Consider the following 20985-nt stretch of genomic DNA (forward strand, 5'->3'; position numbering starts at 1 on the left):
ATCTTTTATATGCACCATCCCACAGACAGGGTAGTACATATCACGGCCTTTGATATACCAGTCGTGGTGCACTGGCTGGAACGAGAAATAGCGCAATGGGGATCGATCCCACACCGACCGTGCATCGAGCGAGCGCTTTACCACTGGGCTACGTCTCTGTGCTATCCTGTTTGTGGGATGGTGCACATATAAGATACCTTGCTGCTAATCAAAAAGAGTAGCCCATGAAGTGGCGACAGCGGGTTTCCTCCCTCAATATCTGTGTGGTCCTTAACCATATGTCTGACGCCATATAACCCTGACCCAGGTGTTTGAGATATACGGTTCTAAAATAATTAAAACTTAATTACAACATAAAATTAGGTGTCAAAGAGTATTATGTTCTCCAAATGACTCAAGAACAGGTTGAGGTGGGAGTGAGTGTTGGTGGGCTTTTTTCAACCCCTATAATTAAGAAAATGTCCATTACACAAAACATGCAATAGGAAAAAAAAAAAACGGAATATAATCCACGGTGAAAAAAGTGCTGCAGAGAATTCAAAACCCTTCAGTTGGAGGGGTAGGAGCTATTTTAAACACCCGTCTATGATGGGCCGTATTATGGTATGGCATTGTCTGTCCATCCATCCGTTAACTTTTTCTTGTCCAGACCATATCATGTATATAGATGTATACAGGACCATCAAACCTCACATGTAGGAACAACTTGTTTAATTTTTATTATTTTTCTAATTGTGTAATCTGTTGCAGTTATCATTAGTTAAAGACAAACATTAGTAAGACTGTGTTGTGTTCATTGAACACAGGCCCTATCCTGTTTGCAAGTGAGCTACATGGGTTTATTGAGGATGTGTTGGTGTCCAGTTTTATTTATATACAGTGCAAGAGGCAATTTAGACAAGATTTGACCAAAAAACTAAACAAAAATTAAATACAACAAAACAGAAACACAACTACAAACAAGTATAATTTGATGATCATTGGAAGTAAAACTCAATCATAACCAGTGTCTTTGGACTGGGGTACATCAAATGCTATGGTATGTACTGTCCTGTCTTTGGAAAATCCATTGGGGGTAGCAGTACCCCCTCTCTATTTATATCTATATATTTTTTCTCTTACTCCATTTATTCCCCCTTCTCTAATCACAGAAACACAGACTATGACCAAGCAGCGATGTCCATACCCCACCCGCTTTTTCTTCATCACGCCGGCTGTGCATTGATGGAACAGCACTCTCTCTCTTTTTTCTTTTTTTTTCTCTCTCTCTCTCTCTCTCTCTCTCTCTCTCTCTCTCTCTCTCTCTCTCTCTCTCTCTCTCTCTCTCTCTCTCTCTCCATATGTTAAATCCCAAATAGCCATGTGCTGATATCATTGGATAGATATTTCTTTCCTTTTGTTTCCTTTCTTTATTTTTCGTCAGTGTACCTTATAAAAGTGCCGGTTGTTTACCTATAAATATAAGGCAGTTGAACACCGGTTTTGCCGGAACAGGATACCACACTGACTATGTAGTGAACTGGGCTAATGATTTCATTTACCCCAATACATTTGTGTTATGGTGATGGGTTTCAGTCACTTCAGCTGCAATGTATTGATCAGGAATTAATGCTTTTCTCATTTGTCTGTATTTACCAATGATGTTACCGTGGAAACTACTATCAACATTCCTTGTATTTAATGTCATTTCATAACAATGCTCAAAGAAAAACCTTCATTATTTTCTGTAAAGGTCAGGGTGTACAAAGTGTACTGGCACGTTTGATTTTCCTTGCTTTATGTGTTTATATACCAAGTTGTAAATGAACTTGATGCTGATCATAAACTTTATCCCTTGATTTTTATGGTATGATTAAAAAAATTATGTCATGCACAAAAACACATGAAATTAAAGACATTAATTTCAGTAAACCTTTTAGATTATTTCTCATTCTAGTCACAAGGGTGGGACTTAGTACAGTGGTAGTGTTTTCGCCTGATGCACGGTTAGTCTGGGATCAATCCCTGTTTGTGGGCCCTTCAACATATTTCTCATTCCAGCCAGTGCACCATGACTGATATAGCAAAGGCCATGGTTTGTGCGATCCTGTCTGTGGGACGGTGCATAAAAAAGATCCCTTGCTACTAGTAGAAAAATGTAGCGGGTTTCCTCTCTAAGAATATATGTCAATTTCACTTTTGTTTTCATTCTAGTCACAGACAGGGGTTTCCTGTGTCAACCAGTACCCAATGATTGGTGTAAAGTACATTTAGAATATCTCTCATGCTGTTTAAATATAATAATAAGCTAATCTCGTGATGCAATGCCTTTTACATATTTGCATAATCTGCAAGACTTCATGTCTGCATTTTACTAATGACCCCTTGCAAGCCATTGAAATCTGATTTTGAGCTAAAATAGTGTCTTGTCAAACAAACATGAATGATATATTCTTTTGTTATCACACAACTTAATATTTTTTTTAATATTCTGGAATTACTTTTGCAGAAGGTGATCATATTCTCTCTCTCTCTCTCTCTCTCTCTCTCTCTCTCTCTCTCTCTCTCTCTCTCTCTCTCTCTCTCTCTCTCTCTCTCTCTCTCTCTCTCTCTCTCTCTCAATTACATAATATCCTCATACAGAGTAACATGAGCTCTTATCTATATTTATACAAACTATTAGAGCAAAAAAAACGTTAATGCACAAGCATTGTACTAATTTATAGTTTGTTGTGTAGCCGCCATGGCTGCAGTATTGAACATCTGTGTATTTATAAAGCAGATTGTAATCGGAGTTTATAGGCTGCATCAATATCGTTACAGGTAGTAACATGCTTATGCAAACACATATTGATACCTGTACCTCTGCAGGAGCTTCATTAGGAAAAGGATTGAATTTTTGGTTGGAATTGGTTTTTGCAGTGTTAATTTGACATGTCTTTATGGTGTCAGCAGTTCTTACTGCTGTCTGTATGATCACGTATTGGAAATATGTCACAGGTATATGAAAGGTTTGTTTAATAGTGTTTATAGTGTGTGACGTATGAAAGATATTCATGTTTTTGGGGGGTTTTTTGAGAAGGCAAATGTCAATACATAAACACAGAAGATATGCTCATGAAAATTTTGTGTGTAGATATATTTATAGCATTTATTTTGTAGCATGTAATAATGAACAAATATGCATACACATTAGATGTTGTTAAAAATTAAGGGGTGCAATTGATTAATAACACCTCAGCACATTTCACACTATGACTCTTTGGTGTTAAGGTTACACACCACCATTAATTACTCCATGCAGTTCTATGTCGGAATATATTCTGTGAAAAATACAACACTGTTGCGAGGGTCATGTGACTACTAATTTTAGGGAGTGCTCTCAACTGACGAGTATCATGTAAAATATCAACATAGGTCGACCACAAAATTGTTCAATTATTCCCGACCACCACCTCGTGTTGCTGTTATACAAGTGGCACCATACCACTTGCACAGTTATTATCAGTTAGTACTACATATAACAAGTTACTTCAAACCAGTGGGTTATTTAAATACTACAGAGGTCAACCTATGTGTAAGCATAAGCTTTCAAAAAGTATATCAGAATTTTGTAGTATTTGTTTTTATGAGGAAGTATTTCCTAAACCAGACTGTATGAAGCTGCCACAGCAAGTAACGACACGACGAATGGTGGTGTGTGGCCCTAAACATATAGGGCTAAATTTACAAAGCCTGTTTTTCTTAAATGCAGGTGTTTAAGCCTTGTAAATGCATATGCAAGTACATGTAGTTACAGGAGTGATACACGTAAACAGGTTTCTGAAAGTTTGGCCCTTAGTTATTATGTCACCAGGGGCCTAATTCACTAAACTCTCGCAAGTTTGTGATCTCACAGTGCAGTGCTAAAAGACTTGCAAGGAGGATGCTTTGTTGTCTAGCAGAGCCTAAGAGACCTTTGTGAATTAGGCCCCTGGTCGAGAGAGAAAGAGAAGAAACCTGCCACATATATTATTCCTTCCAGAAAACAGCAAGGGATCTTTTATATGCACTTTATCATAGACATTACAGTACATACCATAACCTTTTGATGTTCTGGTTGGGACAAGAAATATCTGTGAAGGGTGATATTCCTGTGACCCATTGTACCTCAAGGAAGCACTGCATACTCTACTGCTGAGCTAAAGCCATCCTGACCAATCTTAACATAGGGAATAACTGGTTACTGTATTAAGATATCGGCTAGAATGGCGATTGCAAATAGACTCTGCCTCGCTGCATTCGCCATTCAACCTGAGCAGGATAAAGCCAATATCTTAAGACACTAACCAGTTATTTCTTTCATCCTGCAATCCTACAGGAATAGTAATTTTTTTAAATTATTTATTGTTTTTTTGTGTACGCAAATTGAGTATCGTCAACCTAGTAAGGCATTTGCCGTATGACATACAAGATACATGATGTCATTCTTTGTAAGACGCTAGCTACATTCTGCAACATTCAAAAAGCATTTCTAAACTCTTAATTCATAAATAAATATAAAAATTGTGTATTGTTATTGCAAAACTAAAAGTTATTTGCATTTACTGTACTTAAACAAATGATTTAAAGAGTGTTTATTGAAAATATAGTCGAGATGGTCTTATGTCATGTAACCTATATTTTTGGTCACTGACCAAAAATATAGAGATTTATCTAGTCGTCATATTTTGCCAATGTATACCTTGATTGGGGGATAAAATATATTATGTAGTACAGAGATTGATAGGGAAATGTGTATCACCATTATTAGATTATTGGTGTGTGTGATATCAAGTTGTTGGATAACCTAAATATGTACTGATAAGACCACCAATGAAGGTTGCATTTGTTTTGATTGATCATTTTGTACCAAACATCCCATAGTTTACATTGATTGTTTTGGAGGTTATTTCTAGCTGATAACACTATGCACACAGGTTTACAATGTGGTCGATGAGAATTTTTACCAGATAACTTGAACTCACAGGTTTTTGTAGGACATCTGGTACAGTGTTCACCAGGACCAAAATCAAGGTGAGGTGAAGATCACTCTCCTTAAATGATACCAGGCAGGCAATCACATGAGGTTTCAAATGAAATTCATTAAAAATGTTTAGACAGCCAATTATTTCGACCCGGAGAATATATTTTAGATTTTATGACTTCAATTTGACACGATGTTGTTTCGTTTCAGCTGAAGACGCAGGAGGACGCGAAGCTGAGTCGGATATTGGCCAAACAGCAATATCACCATCGACAGCTGGAGCTGGAGACGCGCGTCACTCAGTCGCCCAACATTACCGTGTCGGACGGTCAGTAGACTCATGCTTCACACGAGTGGGGGGGGGGGGGGGGGGGGGGGGATGTAGCCCAGTGGTAAAGAGCTTGCTTGATGCACAGTCTGTTTGGGATCGATCACTGTCATTTGTGTTATAATTAATTTAATAATGTTTTTCAACCAACATTGTGATGGACATACATTGATTTAACTATCAGTGCCATCAGTCCTTTTATAATACATAAGACCATTAATTTTGATCAATTCTTGGCCATTAAATTGATTTGTTTCATTTGGAATGAGGGGCGGGATGTAGCCCAGTGTCAAAGTGTTCGCTTGATGCGCGGTCGGTTTGGGATCGATCCCCATCAGTGGACACATTGGGCTATTTCGCTCCAACCCATGCACCACGATTGGTACATCAAAGGCCATGGTATGTGCTATCCTGTCTATGGGATGGTGCATATAAAAGATCCCTTGCTGCTAATCAAAAATAGTAGCTCATGAAGTGGTGACAGCGGGTTTCCTCCCTCAATATCTGTGTGGTCCTCAACTATATGTCCGATGCCATATAATCATAAATAAAATGTGTTGAGTGCATCGTTAAATAAACCATTTCCTTCTTCCTTCTTCCTTGTTTCACACAGATCATCATTTCACATCATGGTAATAACACTGTTCTCACTACTATTTCTCATCACAGCCAGTGCACCACGACTGGTATATCAACGGTCGTGGTATGTGCTATCCTGTCTGTGGGTTGGTGCATATAAAAGATCACTCTACAAATTGAAAAATGTTATAGGTTTCCTCTATGACTGTATTAAAATGATCATATATTTGACATCCAATAGCCGATGATTAATAAATCAATGTGCTCTAGTGGTGTCATTAAACAAAAACAAACTGTTCTCTTTAATACCATTGAACCAGACATTGAATATGGGGATTTTGTGTTTTATGATTCTGCTAGAATTGTAAACATGATTTAATATATAGATATTTTGGGATTCCTTCTCATAATCTTATAATTCTGACCTAAAATCTTGGATTTGCGGAAGCACTAAATCATGCTAACTTCACAGCCTGCAAACACCCAACGTGTTTAAATGTGAATCAGTGCTCATTGGGTATGTTTACTTCCAGTTGTTGCTACACCAATTTCGGTTAAGGACGTGCTTCAGTGTGCTTCCAACCTATTCCATAACCAAATGTGGAAGTTGAAATTCACTTCCAGCTCGGTTCAATTGCAGGGCTAGCTCTCGGTGAGCAAAACAGTTTGCCAAATTATCTTCAAATATACAAAATCTACTGTTATTTTTTAACAAAATAACAATATTACAGGAAATGTTTTCGCCAAATCAAAATAAAATTTGCCAGTTGTTCTTAAAAGTCGCAGTTGGCTAATTTGTCGAGTGGCAGAGCTAGCCCTGAGTTGTATGTTTTGGTGTGACGATGATCACTGAAAGAATGATTTGGTTCAGTTTCTTTCATGACATCACATGACATTGAAGTCTCAGACTCTATTAAAGTCTTGAGTCTAGACTAAACATTTTATAAGCATGAGTCCAGGGCCCATGCTTATAAAACTTAAAGTGTAGACTTTAATAAAGTCCAGACTTTAACATAATGCTATTTGAATGGCGTTGCCATGATGTTAAAGTCTGGACTTTGTTAAAGTGTAGACTTTAAAGTTTATAAGCACCAGGGGCCAGTTCTCACACGAAACAACTAGGGTTGAGACTTACATGTAGCTAAACAAATCATGGTGGCCAGTAGGGCCAGTTAAAAAATATATATATTGGGTCTTGTCAAATTTAAAAAAGACGTAATATTAAAACATTATCATTAATCTTTCAATATGTTTTACATTTACAGATGGACAAATTGAACATAAAGTAGAATGCCCTCATAATACTCCTGACCCGAGAAACCACTCGGAATGGGGACCTGTGAAAGCATGGACTAGTGGCATTGGTGAGGAATTATATTGAATACTGTTATAGTACTGATGCAGGGTTTCTAAAAATTTTATAAAATCAACTAGCCATGGGATCAGTGATTTAAACAATTTACTAGCCACAATTAAAAATTCACTAGCCATACTTTCTGTTAAGTCAATACAATTTTACTAAATAATAGTAATAATCAGATGTTACCTAAAGAGGGAGCTTAAAACACTAACATTGGGGGGTTGTGGGGTGGGTGTAGGCTATTCACATTTACAAAATAGACTTAACTGCAACATTTGACAATTTTGTTTTCACTAGCCATTGAGCATAGCAATATTAGTTATTTACTAGCCCAACATTGAATATCACTAACCATGAGAATAGGACTACCATAATCTAGAAGCCCTGACTGATGTGGCCCATTATGATTGTAGGTTTAAGCATGGACTAGAGGCATTGGTGAGGAATAATATTGAATTCTGTTATAGTACTGACGTGGCCCAAAATTTAACACACACTTATAAAATTGTTACTGTAAGTTATATTGAAGAAGTAGCTTAACAGTTGTAAACTGATTAGGCAGCTATAATACTCAGTGTTAATATAGACATATGCCAGTCTTGGCATTACAGATAAGCCAGTTTTTATCTAGGGGTTTGGCAGATATTGTAGTATCCATTAATTAAATTTATATCTGTTTTGCAAGGTGTTCAATATTTTTTTAATTTGGAGACTTTTTGAAACCAATAGGTGGCTATATCATTTTAACGCAGTAATGTGTACATAGTTGTAAGCATGAAAACTAGGTGGCAATGGTGGCTGCAGTTACCGCCAAGTATTATATATAGGGAATAATTGGTTACTGTCTTAAGATATCAGCTTTATCCTGCGAAGGTTAGAATGGCTAATGCAGCTCGGCAGAGCCTCGTGGCATTTGCCACTCGACCTGAGCAGGATAAAGCAGATATCTTAAGACAATAACCAGTTATTTCTTTTATCCTGCAATCCTACAGGAATATTTGGAAAATCATTATTTATTCTAGTTTTGTGTACGTAAATCAAGTATCGTCAACCTAGCAAGGCTTAAGATACATGACGTCATTATTTGTAAGACGCTAGCTACATTCTGTCACATTAAAAAAGCGTTTCTAAACTTTAATTCATAAATAAATATACAAGTTTTGTATTGTTATCGCAAAACTAAAACTTATTTGTATTTACTGTACTTCAAGAAATGATTTGAAGATTATGTTTACTGAAAACTACTCTGAAATACTCAAGTCGTGTCAGGCTTATGTCATGTGACCTATATTTTCGGTCAATGACCAAAAATATAGAGATTTATCTAGTCATCATATCTTTCCAATATATACAGTGATGGCTGGATAAAGTGTAATTGAGACCCATGGGAAGCAGGGGAGGCCAGGGTGATCTGTACTCCGCACTTGAGGATGAAAATGTCTATTTTGTGTCCTGTAAACATGTCAGCATCCTTAAAAAAACTTTGTGAACTTATTAATATTATAAATAACCACTTTACCTCCTGAAAACCCATTTTATATAGCTTAATCTTACTTATTTGTTTGTTATAAACACTTGTTACTGAATGTATGCGTGTATATGTATATGAAGAGTTCAGGCGCAAAACGCGATATAAACCATTTTCTTTCTTGTTTTTATTTAAAGCCATTATTGTATGTCAGTAAGGGCTAATCGTAGGCCCGCTGATTTGCCGCAAAACGCGATTGATCTTATCAAAACATGATATACGCCAATTAAAAAAATCACTTTTACTGAAAATGAAAAATGGATATATCGCGTTTTGCGCCTAAACTCTTCATATATAATTTATATGATGTACTTCTCTGATGCCACCAGATGGTGGCTTTGAGTGAAATAAAGTTCAGTTCTGTTCTGTCCTACTCTATAAATAAAGATACAAATCTGTCTTGTGCCCCCACACAAGATTGTACCACCACCACTACAGATTGTGCCCCATTGTAATTGGTTTAAATATTTAATTAAGTATTAAATTTTGTTTTATTGACCATTGTAGCTACTGAAGTGAGTGGTCCTCAAGAAGTCGGAACTACAAGGTGTGCTTACAATGCCAATGATCTCACCCTGCAAGACGTCTCAGCTGATGGTTTGTCCTATAGTTTCTTTTTTCTTATTTAATTTAGAAATGAAAACCAGAGTTTATTGCAGGAAATGACTTTTAATTCACACAGTCATTTAACATTTGTGCAAAAGAAATAGCAGAATGGTGCAACACTGCAACATATTTTAAAGCGATATTTCTTCTTCTGCGTTCAGTTTCTTTATGCTCCTTGAATTCAAGTCGTGAGTTTCATCGCTTCCATGAACTCTACAGTCAGCAGCAGGTCGTCTCATTTGACCCAAAGTTTTTCTCCGATTGTTCTGGGTTTTGGCCAGATGTTTTCTCTGATACTGTCATGTGTTGGACATCTTTGCAGTACATGCTCTGGAGTTTGGGGTTCAGTGTTACAGTGGTATTGAGGTGTTACTACTTTGAGTTTATAGAGATATTTAATCTACAAGACTAGAGACAAAATTGCACTGCTCTTGCTACTAGCAGCATGAACATTTAAAAGCTCACTTGCTGCTGTTCACTGCAGACAGCCTATTAAATATTCATAGTTAAAAAATGTCTTGAGGAGTCTTTAAACAAACTTTCCTTTTCTTTCCTTTGAAAAATTATTGCAAAGAGAGAAGTTACGGTTATACCTAATTTGAAAGACAACCATAGTGAGGTTTGTTAGTCCTAGATTCTGAAGTGTCATTAAATATTCCTCTTCTATTTTTCCAGATTTTGATCGTAGAAGCAGTATAAGTTTACTGGATTCAGAATCCGTGTACTTGCCAGTTGAAAAATTCCCCCAGAATCCTCAGCGACCCAGTACCACGTCGGCACTAACCACCGATTCACCATCTTCTTTCCTTCAAGACGCCACCCGACCTGACACCGCCATCGGAATCCCCAGCGAGACCAAATATGAGGCCTACGACCGGAGGATGATCCGGCCTCTGAACCAGGAGATTCTCAAAGGAACCGTCAAACCAAATTTCGAGTACTCCCCTCCACAGACCTCTGGCACCGGCCCCTTGAAACGAACCCGGAAACAGACTCCCCCCACCGCGCAGGGTCAGGATTATGACACGAGCATGGACAACAGTGTCTGCGATGAAAGCAGTGTCGACTCGAACGCAGACAAAGTGCCTCCTCGTGCCGTCAGTTTAATAAGAGACATCGCTGGTGCAAGGAAGGCCCAGAAAACAATCGAGGAGCGTAAGGCTCTGTTGTTTCAGAAAGTAGACAAGAGTAAGAGTGACGCGATTGCCAGGAGCGATTCGCCGTCCTCTTCCTCGAAGAGTAACATTCCCGTTCTCATCAACGGCGTGAATAAAGCTGAGTTCACGTCTCAGCGGTTCTTGAGGCATAAAAACAGTGACACGAAGAGCATGAAAAGTCGGATAAACCATGAGAAGGTGGAGGAGATGGGCAAGCTGGGGGGTGTGGTGTGCAATAACAGTGTCAGAGATTCAGGCTTTTTGTCCAGGCCATGCAGCGACGCTGTGTTGGCAGATGCCACTATGGATGGTGAGTAGGTTGTTTCTTCTTGAGCTGATGAAAATTCCATTTTAGTTTATTTTTATCTGTTTATTTGACTTCAGCTAATTTTCTTATACATTTCGTTTTGCATAAACAGCATTTGATTTGAAATGCAAAAAATAATAATAAAAATGCACAAGACTATAGATTTCATCTCCATCCTTCTATCTGTCTCACATATAGTTTTTCTTTACAATTGCTTGAGATATTGAGAAAAACATTTGTGTATAGCATTATCAGGTACTGTTACATAATACATCACTTTCATAATAATTCACCCATTTTACACAGTTATGGCCCTTGAACTTAGGAGATATGAAAATTTGTTGTGCCTGGTAGTGGACATGTATTGCTTTAGCAGTACTCTCAGAATGCTTGTTTAACTGTTGAATACTTTTCAGCTTTTTAAAGATTATTTCTCAGCCCTTTGGAAATAAAAAGAGCAGTCATTTTATTTCCACCTTGCCTTATCCCAATCTAGTTATGCAAATTTCCAGTTCTCAGAGGCCTTATTTTGGCATTGTGTTTAAATGGGCACCACACACCTGCTATTGTTGTTTCATGTGGAAATTTGTCTTTTCAGAAAACAAGGCAGCAGTGACAATTCAGTCGTTGTGGCGTGGGCATTTTGCCAGACAGCACGATGCAGAGGTTGTGTCTATCCGGAAAGAAATCCGCGCTCGCCGTGCTGAAGACCACATTGTGATGCTGAAGGCTGAACTAGAACAGTACGTTGGTTTTTGGGGGTGTGTGTGGTTTTTTATCCAGTACGTTAACGTGTCTCAGTTACTTATCAAGACAAGAGGCACACATTTCTGTCAGGTTTCTTCTTTTAGTAGCTTGATGTAGCTCTGTGGGGGTTTTCATCACCCCATATAGGGCTCCTGATTAGCTATATATTTTATTAGTCCCCTACCGATTCCACTGGAGCGGACTATAAGTTTCATCGGTGTCCTGATCTGTCTGTTTATCTGCCCATCCACCAGCCTGCCATTGAACTTAGAAGATATGAAAATTTGTTGGGACTGGTACGGGACTTGAATTGCTAAAGCAATACTCTTAGAATGCTTGTTTTTCATCACATGAAATAAGACTCCTTACTAATAATAATACTACATCAATGTAATAAAATAATTAGTTCACACATTTTTTTTAATGAAAAATATTTACTATTTCCACTATTCATAAATTTTCAAGCAGATTCATGATACGTGTCTTTACAGTTAAAACTACATTCCCTGGAATATTTTTATTATTTAAGCATATAGAACAGAAAATCCAATTACGTTTGATGCATATATGATGCCGCACTCTGCATTGGTTTCACTACGCTGTCTTATCCAGGTCAAAAAAAAACAAAGCCATGATTTTGAAAGTGGAACACTTTTGACGGGCTCGTACCGATCTCGGTTTTCATTGGCTTATCACAAGTATAGAATTCCCCAACAAGAGAATTCGCAATTTTTGAACAAATTTAACTGTCTTGATTGAGGGGTCATCTCATATCTCCAGAACATATTTATATCCATAGAGGTATGGTACAATGCCTTTCCAGGGGTCGGTGAGTGGGGGATTTGCCTTGAAATTTTGACAGTGGCCATCTGTTGGCATATGCGTTACATGTAAGGGTGTGTTACTAATTACGTATTGCTCTAGGGGTAGAGGAAGAGGGTACAATGTTCGATTTACGTAACATTTTTCAAGACTATATGTTTTTTGGAAATGCGCAGTCAGTCTAGGATCAATCCCATCGGTGGGTATACAAAAAGACCATGGTATATGATATCCTGTCTGTGGGATGGTACATATAAACAATCCCTTGCTAAAAAAAAATGTAGCAGGTTTCCAAGGCGCGTGTGCAGGGATTTCGGCAGGGTTGGGGTTATAGACTGTGTTAAGCGAAGTTTATATGGGGCCATGCTCCCCTAAAAAATACATTTCAATTTTTTTTAAGCTTGGGCAAGTAAGGGTTTCGACCTCCAATACCCTCCCCCTGCACATGCACCCGATTCCTCTCTAAGATTATATGTCAAAATTACCAAATGTTAGACATCCAACAGCAAATGGAAGGAAGGAGAGGATATGTTTTATTTAACGACGAACTCAACACATTTTATTTATGGTTGTATGGGGTCAGATGATTATTAATCGATATGCTTTATCTTTGATGTCGTTAAACAAACCCCCCTCCCAAGTTAACCCTTTCCAAAACGAAATAATATTTATTTGAATTTGTCGATTTTAACACGTAAAATTAAGAAGTGAAAACGTTCATTGTCTACTTTAGTATATTTTATTTTAAAAATATATACATGATTAATGTGTTACTAGTATACAAACTAAACTTTAAAAGTTCTACTAACACTTTATAAAATATCAATTCTGAAATAGGAAGGTACGACTGTCGATAATACATTGTCAAGATCAAACCAGTTTTAACTACAGCGCAAGATTTCTCTTTAATTTTTTTTAGACGAACCCTACAATTTGAAATCGGCTATGGCGACACAGGCAACGAATCAAGCGTATACGTTTGACGATATCCATTCATAGCGAAGACACACAACTTTTTTAAAAGTGCATTTGAGCTTGTATTTCACATTTGTACATGATGTTATAATATGGTAACCAGAGAATGTAACTTTAAGGGACATCTCATAATGTGATGATAATAATAACAAACACAAGGTATATTGGGACGAATATCACAAGAAATAACAAGCCTTACTCTAAAAAATATATAACACTCAACCATATATAAATTTAGTATCTAGTTTTCATACAGTCTCACAGTTGTATTTCTAAAATATATATATATATATATTTTTTAGACAAAGACAGCAGTATGCTGAAGAAAAGAAATTACGCACTCTGCAGATGGAGGCAATTAAAACTCTATGGCAAGAGGTAAGAGTTTTTAAATAAGTTAATGCTTCCGTCTTTTTGTCTCCCTTTACAAAGTTATGAGGTGAGATATAGATATTACCGTTCTGACAACAGCGGTGATGGTGCCAACTTTTGAATTTTACTCCAACGTTAAGTTTTCACATTTATCTCTATTTCTCACAAAATATAGGTCCTACACAACTGAAATTTGGTTTATGGTTGCAACTATGCAATGTGTTCATCTCAGTGCATTTGATTTTTTCTTTTTAAAAAAATATTGAAATACTCTAATAGTGTTTAGCCCAATGTTAAGTTTTTGTATTTAGGTCCACTTCTCATGGACTGTCAAGTCCTAAATCAGTCAAACTTGGTTTATAGTTGCATCTATAAATGTTCATCTCAATGCATGCTGAGAAAATCAAATAACATAAGTTTTTTTGTGCTAACCCTTTTTCTTTTTCTAAAAGTATACAATTTTTTTTTTGCTTTAGCAAGGGCTACTTTTTAAAAAAACAAAAACATTCCGTTCTCCCTCCAAAATACAGTTTGTATGCTCACGGAAACGTTGATTATTGTGGACAGCACCTAAGTAAATTATTTCTGAACAGAACTCAGTTTATTGTGTGACTTAACACATCAGTACTTATGGTTCACATCCTGTTTCACCTGTAGGTTCAGTCACTACAGAGCTGGAAGAACGAAGTCCTTGCTTCGCAATCGTTTCAGCTGAGCCAGGATTCGAACCGACTGTCGTGTTCCTCGAACCAGAGACTCCACAGCAGCCAGCACTCATCGTCCAGCTACGAGAAGTCTGACACCAACGACAGACTGAGTGACTGTACGATGAGGTCCGCGTTCAGCCCCATCGATGTGGAGAGACAGAGAGACCTGGAGAAAACATGCGCCAGTTTGCAAGCCCAGGTAGTCAGCCTTAAACAGCAAACATTTACTTAGTGTAACATAGCACCTCGCGAGTCTAAAGATATCTAACTACAGAATTTCAGGGGTGGGAATTCTCCTCGGATCAGCTATCTTCCTCTCACGGAACATTGCATTTCCTCGCATTTTAATCATCCTTTCCTCCAACATTTGTCAGATAGCACAGATTTTAACCTAGGATTTCAAGAATTTCCAGAACCCCTCTAGATTTCCTCTTATTTCTCTCATTACCTCATGTGTTGAAAACCTTACCAAGCTATACACTCAGCAGAAATCTAAATTAGCTATGAGCTGTGTTAAGGTAATCCGTCAGGCAATCATAAATTTTAGAAAAATGTGGATCTTTCCAACATGTAAAATGTGATAGTTAAATGATCAGTGCATGGCAATCAATTATAATAAACTTCTGTCCGAATAGTATGATAGTTTTGGGTAATCGCAGATAAATATTTCAACTACATGCTGACTTTCTGCCAGAAAATAAAAATAAAACAGATCTAAGTGTCCCCAGTAGGTTCTTATGGGATTGAACTCTTTTGAAATTGGACACTGCATTCCATGTACTTTAACAAATATTAAACAGCAGTCCTCTTACTATAAATCTTTCTAAACATTAAAATATGTCCATTAATTTCCAAGTTTTTACGGTACATAATTTTACCCGTTGTACCCTCTAGCAGAAATGATGAGTCACTTCTTGTGGCATTTGCAGTTTGATGGCTAGTTAAATATAATCGAGGCTTAGTAACATCTTATTTTTACTGGTCTTGATTCCCTCAGTGATTGTTAAGTTAAGTTTTTACTTTGTACTTAATAGAACAATATTCAAATGTTGATTCATGCTCTTTAATTTCTTACGACAGGTGTTGCAGTTGCAGAAAGCCTTCGAGTCCTTGCCAAACAATGTATTCAGCACAAGCAGTATTAATCTCAATACCAATGCAGGTAACAGCCAAATTTTTTCTTTCTTTTCTAGTACATGCGTATTTCCAAGGGTTAAGTTAAACAAAAATGGCAACACTGGTGAAGTTGGATTTGCCAGAAAGCAGACTTGAGAGTTGCTTACTTACCAAGCTTTTATTTTGTTTGTCCAAGAACTGATGGTTTTGGTCAGATATTTTCTACAAATATTTACTAAGTTGCCAGCAGTATTTTATTCATTATTATTATTATTATTATTACCAACACATTTTTAATACAATATTTGATGGGATGTTCTTCATTTTTTGTAAATAGTTCAAATAATCATTAAAACTTAATTAAACCTTGGTGCGTAGTGAAAATCTGTTACCTGTCTGAATAATGGTCAACATTTAGGTTTTCTAGTTTCAGATGTCACTGATTCTTTGCGAATCACTTGCAACGTTGATGAAGAATTTGACCAGTCTAGTCATCTTGGTTCTCTTTATTCAGGAAGATGGAGTGAGTAGATTTGTTATTAAATACCTTTAACAGTTTTACTTGTAACAGATGAGGGGGCCGGACTTCTTCTAGTCAGTGGGCCCATTGGACTATTTCTTGCTCAGCCAGTGTGCCACGACTGGTATATCAAAGGCTGTGGTATGTGTTATCCTGTCTGTGGGATGGTGCATATAAAAGATCCCTTGCTGCTAATAAAAAAGAGTAGCCCATGAAGTGGCAACAGCGGGTTTCCTCTCTCAATATCTGTGTGGTTCTTAACCATATGTCCGCCGCCATATAACCGTAAAAGAAAAAGTGTTGAGTCCATCGTTACATAAAACATTTCCTCCTCCTCCTTCATTTGGGATGAGGTAAATAGAACATCCGTTATGAGTGTTTTTTAATATGGAAAATATCAAGTGAGTCTATGTATAGATATTTGTTGAGGCTCTATCGTGGGTAAGTTATAAGATAAATGGATTTACCAGTAACAATTCACATCTATGTAGTCAGTGCTATTTGACCTGAAATGGTGGATTATGGAGAAAGTAGATTAAGCAGTAATATTTCATACAAATACATATTTGACTTACATTAATTTGCATTTGCTGGAAAATTAAAAGATGATTTTAAAATATATTGTTCATGCATCCATTTGTTTTGTTTTTCTCAGGCATAGTTCCACATTCTCTGTCTCCCTACCCTTCTGAAGAGGAAGAAAACTATTTCTGCCAAATACGCCAGTTCGGTGTCGCCACCCCACCACGGTCGCTCAAATTACAACACAAGGGAGAGAATTCTGTCATACTAACATGGACCTCTTCAAAACTGGTTGATGAAAATGGGAAGGATGCACAGAGCAGTATTATTGGTACAAATGAGTTGTTTTAGGGCTGTTCCAAAATGGATTATAACTTTAATGCATACCCTATTCTAAAACACACACACACCCCTACACACACACACACACATACACCAACCATACTCAACTTAATCCAAACCTGCCAACAGCCAAACAATGGCTAGAATCTTACATTGTGGCCTATCTCCTTAAATGTTTTCCTCACCCTACCCACTACAGATCTCTCAAAATTTTCAGAACGATTGTTGTGTTTACACTTCACTTGCATAAGGGTTTTTTCTCTCTTTTTTTCTACTTAACCTGACCTCAAACAAATGCATATTCCCCTTGGAATATTAGTCCAGGGCCTAATTCACAAAGGTCTCTTAGGCTCTGCTAGACAACAAAGCATCCTCTTTGCAAGTCTTTTAGCATTGCACTGCGATATCGCAAAGTTGCGAGAGTTTAGTAAATTACGCCCCTGGTCTGAACATCCCAATGGCCAATGAAATGACTAAACATCTTCCAATGAGTCCTCATCTTCCTGTTCCGTGTCACGTGACTAACACTTCCTTCTTTCTCCTTCACTGGCTTGGTTCAAGTTTTCTCCAGTGAACTCTTGTTTTGTGTTTGTCTTGTTATATGTTCATAATGGGGTTGCACAAAAACAAAATGGATTATTTCAATGTTTTTGCATAACTCATAAATGATTTACACCAATTTTCAGTTCTCGGAGACCTACACTATATCCAAGTCCAATATATTTTAACATGCTCATATACCACTAGGGTTTCGAGCATGTCTGTCCCTTTTCCTGTTTCTGGATAGCCAGATGCCTGACCCGAGATAGATCTTTACTATATGCCCCACTTGTTCCAAATCTACCTGTAGCTAAACAGTGTGTAGAATTGTATCATTTTGTTATTCAGGTTATCGAGTATACATCAATGATCAGTGCAAGGCCTTGGTGCCCAACAACCAACTGTCAGTGGCTGCTATAGGACTCGACTCCCAGACAACCTACAAGTAGGTGGCATAAACACATTACGTAAACGTGACAGATTTTACTGTCCCTACAGCGTAACAAAATTACAATTGAATATAAAATAAAAAAAACAGTAGATATCTAAAATTTAAGACTTTTTTTCTTCAAATTTGTAATTGAGTTGGGGAAAATGTAATAACAGATGGTTAAAAAATGTGTTATTAAAAACAGAAACTATAGCTGTTCCCACAGGGAAAAACATTTTCTTATTACAATATTTACTACACATTATTTATTTCTGAGACGATTGTTTTCTAAACTGCATACAAAAATAATGAGGGGTTTTTTTAATTATTATTTCCAAAACACTTACTTTTCTTCTTATGTCAAATCAAACTGAAATTATTTGCAAAAAACATTGTTCATGGAGGCTGGGACGGACTGTAAATGTGTTATCTTTCAAACTGGACAACAAATCTAAATGTTTATTCATATATATTTCAGGTTTTATATTAAGGCACTGTCTGCTCTCGGGGAATCATACGAATCCAATATCATAATGGCCAAGCTGGCGAAGGTGGGTCCCACCCCCCAGATACGCCCCGCCCCCAGCAGTGACAGTGACCTGCCTGACGACAGTGACAAGGACCACGACTCAACAGAAACCATGGACAGAAAGCAGCACCGGAAACGAGAGAATCGGAAAACACGTCGGGTCAAGTCACCCCGGTCCGAGAAACAGAAGCTGAGATCACGGTCGGAAAACACCAGTGCTCTTTCTGTCGCCCCGTCTTCGGAACACAACATACCAGTCTCGGAACACTACCGACCAACTTCCGAACAGTACAGAACAACCATGGAACAGTACGGACCAACCACGGAACAGTACAGACTGACAACGGAACATTACAGACCGTCCTCAGAACAGTACAGAACGACATCTGAACACTACAGACAAAGATCTGCTAAAATAGACCCAGAGGCTGCGGAGGCAATATTTGTGCATCCAAAGTTGCATTTACACAGAGGAAGTCGCTACCAGTGTGACAACAGCATTTCTTCAAGGAGCGAAGCCGGTGTAACGACCACGGCTTCGGACAGTCATAGGATTCCTTCATCGTCGTCACAGTCTAGTGTGTCGTGTTCCCCCGTGAAAACTGCCAGCAATGCAAGTGTTAGTGACTCTTCGGTAACCTCTTCAGGACCTGGTGCTGGGGAGAAGCCAGGTTCAGTAAACGTAGACGAAACCAAAAGAACATTCATCGGAATGTCAGAGACCTACACGTTGGAACAGAGTTCGTTCTTTCAGAGTAACTTGCAAAACATCACCAACAAAATTGTCGAACAGACAACCTCACAGCTGAGGGAATCTCACGAGAAGGCTCACAAGCGAAGCAGAAGTAAAGACCGTCCTAGAAAAACGTCCGAATGCACAAGCGGGAGTTCTGAGAAGATAAACGAGATGGACATCGTTGATGATTCCAGCTTGAAGGATCCTCAGAACCAGCTGAGCAGAAGTCCGGTACCAGAACGGAAAGATTCCTCGGGCCGAGGGTCAGACGGTTCGGGTAGTGAGTCTCACCGTGAAGGCAGACATCACGGACACCAGCGCAAGAGAAGCAAAGATCTCAACATTCGCTTTGATGAAAGTTCGTCTTCGACGGTCGATCCAAATTTTGTGAAAGATGGAGAAAGTTCAGTTGTCAGCAAGCCCGTTCTCGACGGTAGAAAAAGACACTCATCTGGGAGTCGTCCCAACAGCCCCATGGTGCCAGATTCCTTTGATACAGAGTCTTCGACCACTGTTGAGAAAAGGAGAATAAATGTCGCGGACGCGTTGGAGCAGAGATTGCAGAATATTAAAAAATCCAGTTCTTTCAGTGCGTCGGATTCCGTGTCGAATCATCCCACCAAACACAGGCAGCTTCCCGTCCCTAACGTCTTACTGGACGATGGCACATCAGAGTCTGTGAGATCATCCCACAGACACCATTCCTCGGGATCCGAAGGCGACATCCCTCTTGCCGTGGTGAGCAGTTCCAAGCAGGACTCTCGCAGTCTGGGAACCAAGCTGCTACAGAAGCTGGAGGCGTTCACCAAATCCCAGGAGAAGTCCGTGCGAGAAGGGAAGAGAAAGAAGAGGCTGTCTGACGGCGAGAAGTCGTCCAAGCTGCCATCGGATGATGAGAAGAGTTGCTCGTCACGAGAGCGTCGGATCAGCGACAGCGACGGAGATCAGTCGTCGGACGTCAGTGGAGTCCCGCCGCGAGCCCCGTCACGGTCGGATGGGTCGTCGGGGAGTCACTCGGACGAAGGTCGGTCGTCGCGGACACGAAGAACACACAGGAGGTATGGAGTTGTTAGTGAATTCAATGTAGCGTATGTTACAGAAGTGGGAATATGTATGTGTTTATGTGTCTCTACCTCCGTTCCTCCCTATCTCTCTCTTTAGGATTAGGTGATGATTTTAAACTATAATGTTCAATGGACAAAGAAGGTGTGTGTGTCTGTCTGTCTGTCTGTCTGTCTGTCCCTTCCTCCCTCTCTTTAAAGGAGACCGGACACCAAAAGACATGTAATGGATTAAGTTAGCGTCAAAGACCGCATTACTCTAATGCCTGGCTCGCTGCGAGGCACCGGTCAGCTGCACGTCTTAGGTTTGGGGTAAAAACAGAAGTGGGTGGGATTATGCATAGATCTGAACGAAAGCGAGGCAATACGTCATCGGTGAGAGTTACCAAGCAATACCGGTACACGTGTTGATTCTTTGGTTGTGCCTTTTAGTCGTCTTTTTTTTTTGTCTCCAGGTTTATCGGAAATTTAATTTACAAGATAATTAGTGTTATTATATACTGTCGACGTAATTATATGATGGTTAACTGCGCAGTGTTTAACTGCAACAGTAACAGCAATGCATCCCAAGAAACGGCCAACATCATGGTTTCGATTTCCAAAAAAAACCCGAAAGTTGTTTTAAAACATGGACGCATTATTGTCGTCGAATGGGCTTTACACCAACTAAATACAGCAGGTTATGGTACATTTACAATGTGAAAATTAAAACAAGTA

At 38.5% G+C, this 20985-nt stretch overlaps 1 protein-coding gene across 1 annotated transcript in view; it reads left to right on the top strand.

Moving 5' to 3' along the window:
* Positions 1–20985, top strand: part of LOC121369758 — a 112398-nt gene that overhangs the window by 74315 nt on the left and 17098 nt on the right. The window contains exons 11-22 of the mRNA XM_041494817.1: positions 5195–5312; positions 7157–7255; positions 9287–9376; positions 10061–10852; positions 11448–11592; positions 13696–13771; positions 14423–14671; positions 15553–15634; positions 16016–16111; positions 16764–16961; positions 17861–17957; positions 18421–20265. Of these exons, the coding sequence (XP_041350751.1) occupies positions 5195–5312; positions 7157–7255; positions 9287–9376; positions 10061–10852; positions 11448–11592; positions 13696–13771; positions 14423–14671; positions 15553–15634; positions 16016–16111; positions 16764–16961; positions 17861–17957; positions 18421–20265 (3887 nt within the window). The remainder of the gene's footprint in view (positions 1–5194; positions 5313–7156; positions 7256–9286; positions 9377–10060; positions 10853–11447; positions 11593–13695; positions 13772–14422; positions 14672–15552; positions 15635–16015; positions 16112–16763; positions 16962–17860; positions 17958–18420; positions 20266–20985) is intronic.

Source organism: Gigantopelta aegis, chromosome 4, assembly GCF_016097555.1.
Source record: "Gigantopelta aegis isolate Gae_Host chromosome 4, Gae_host_genome, whole genome shotgun sequence".
Classification (NCBI taxonomy): domain Eukaryota; kingdom Metazoa; phylum Mollusca; class Gastropoda; order Neomphalida; family Peltospiridae; genus Gigantopelta; species Gigantopelta aegis.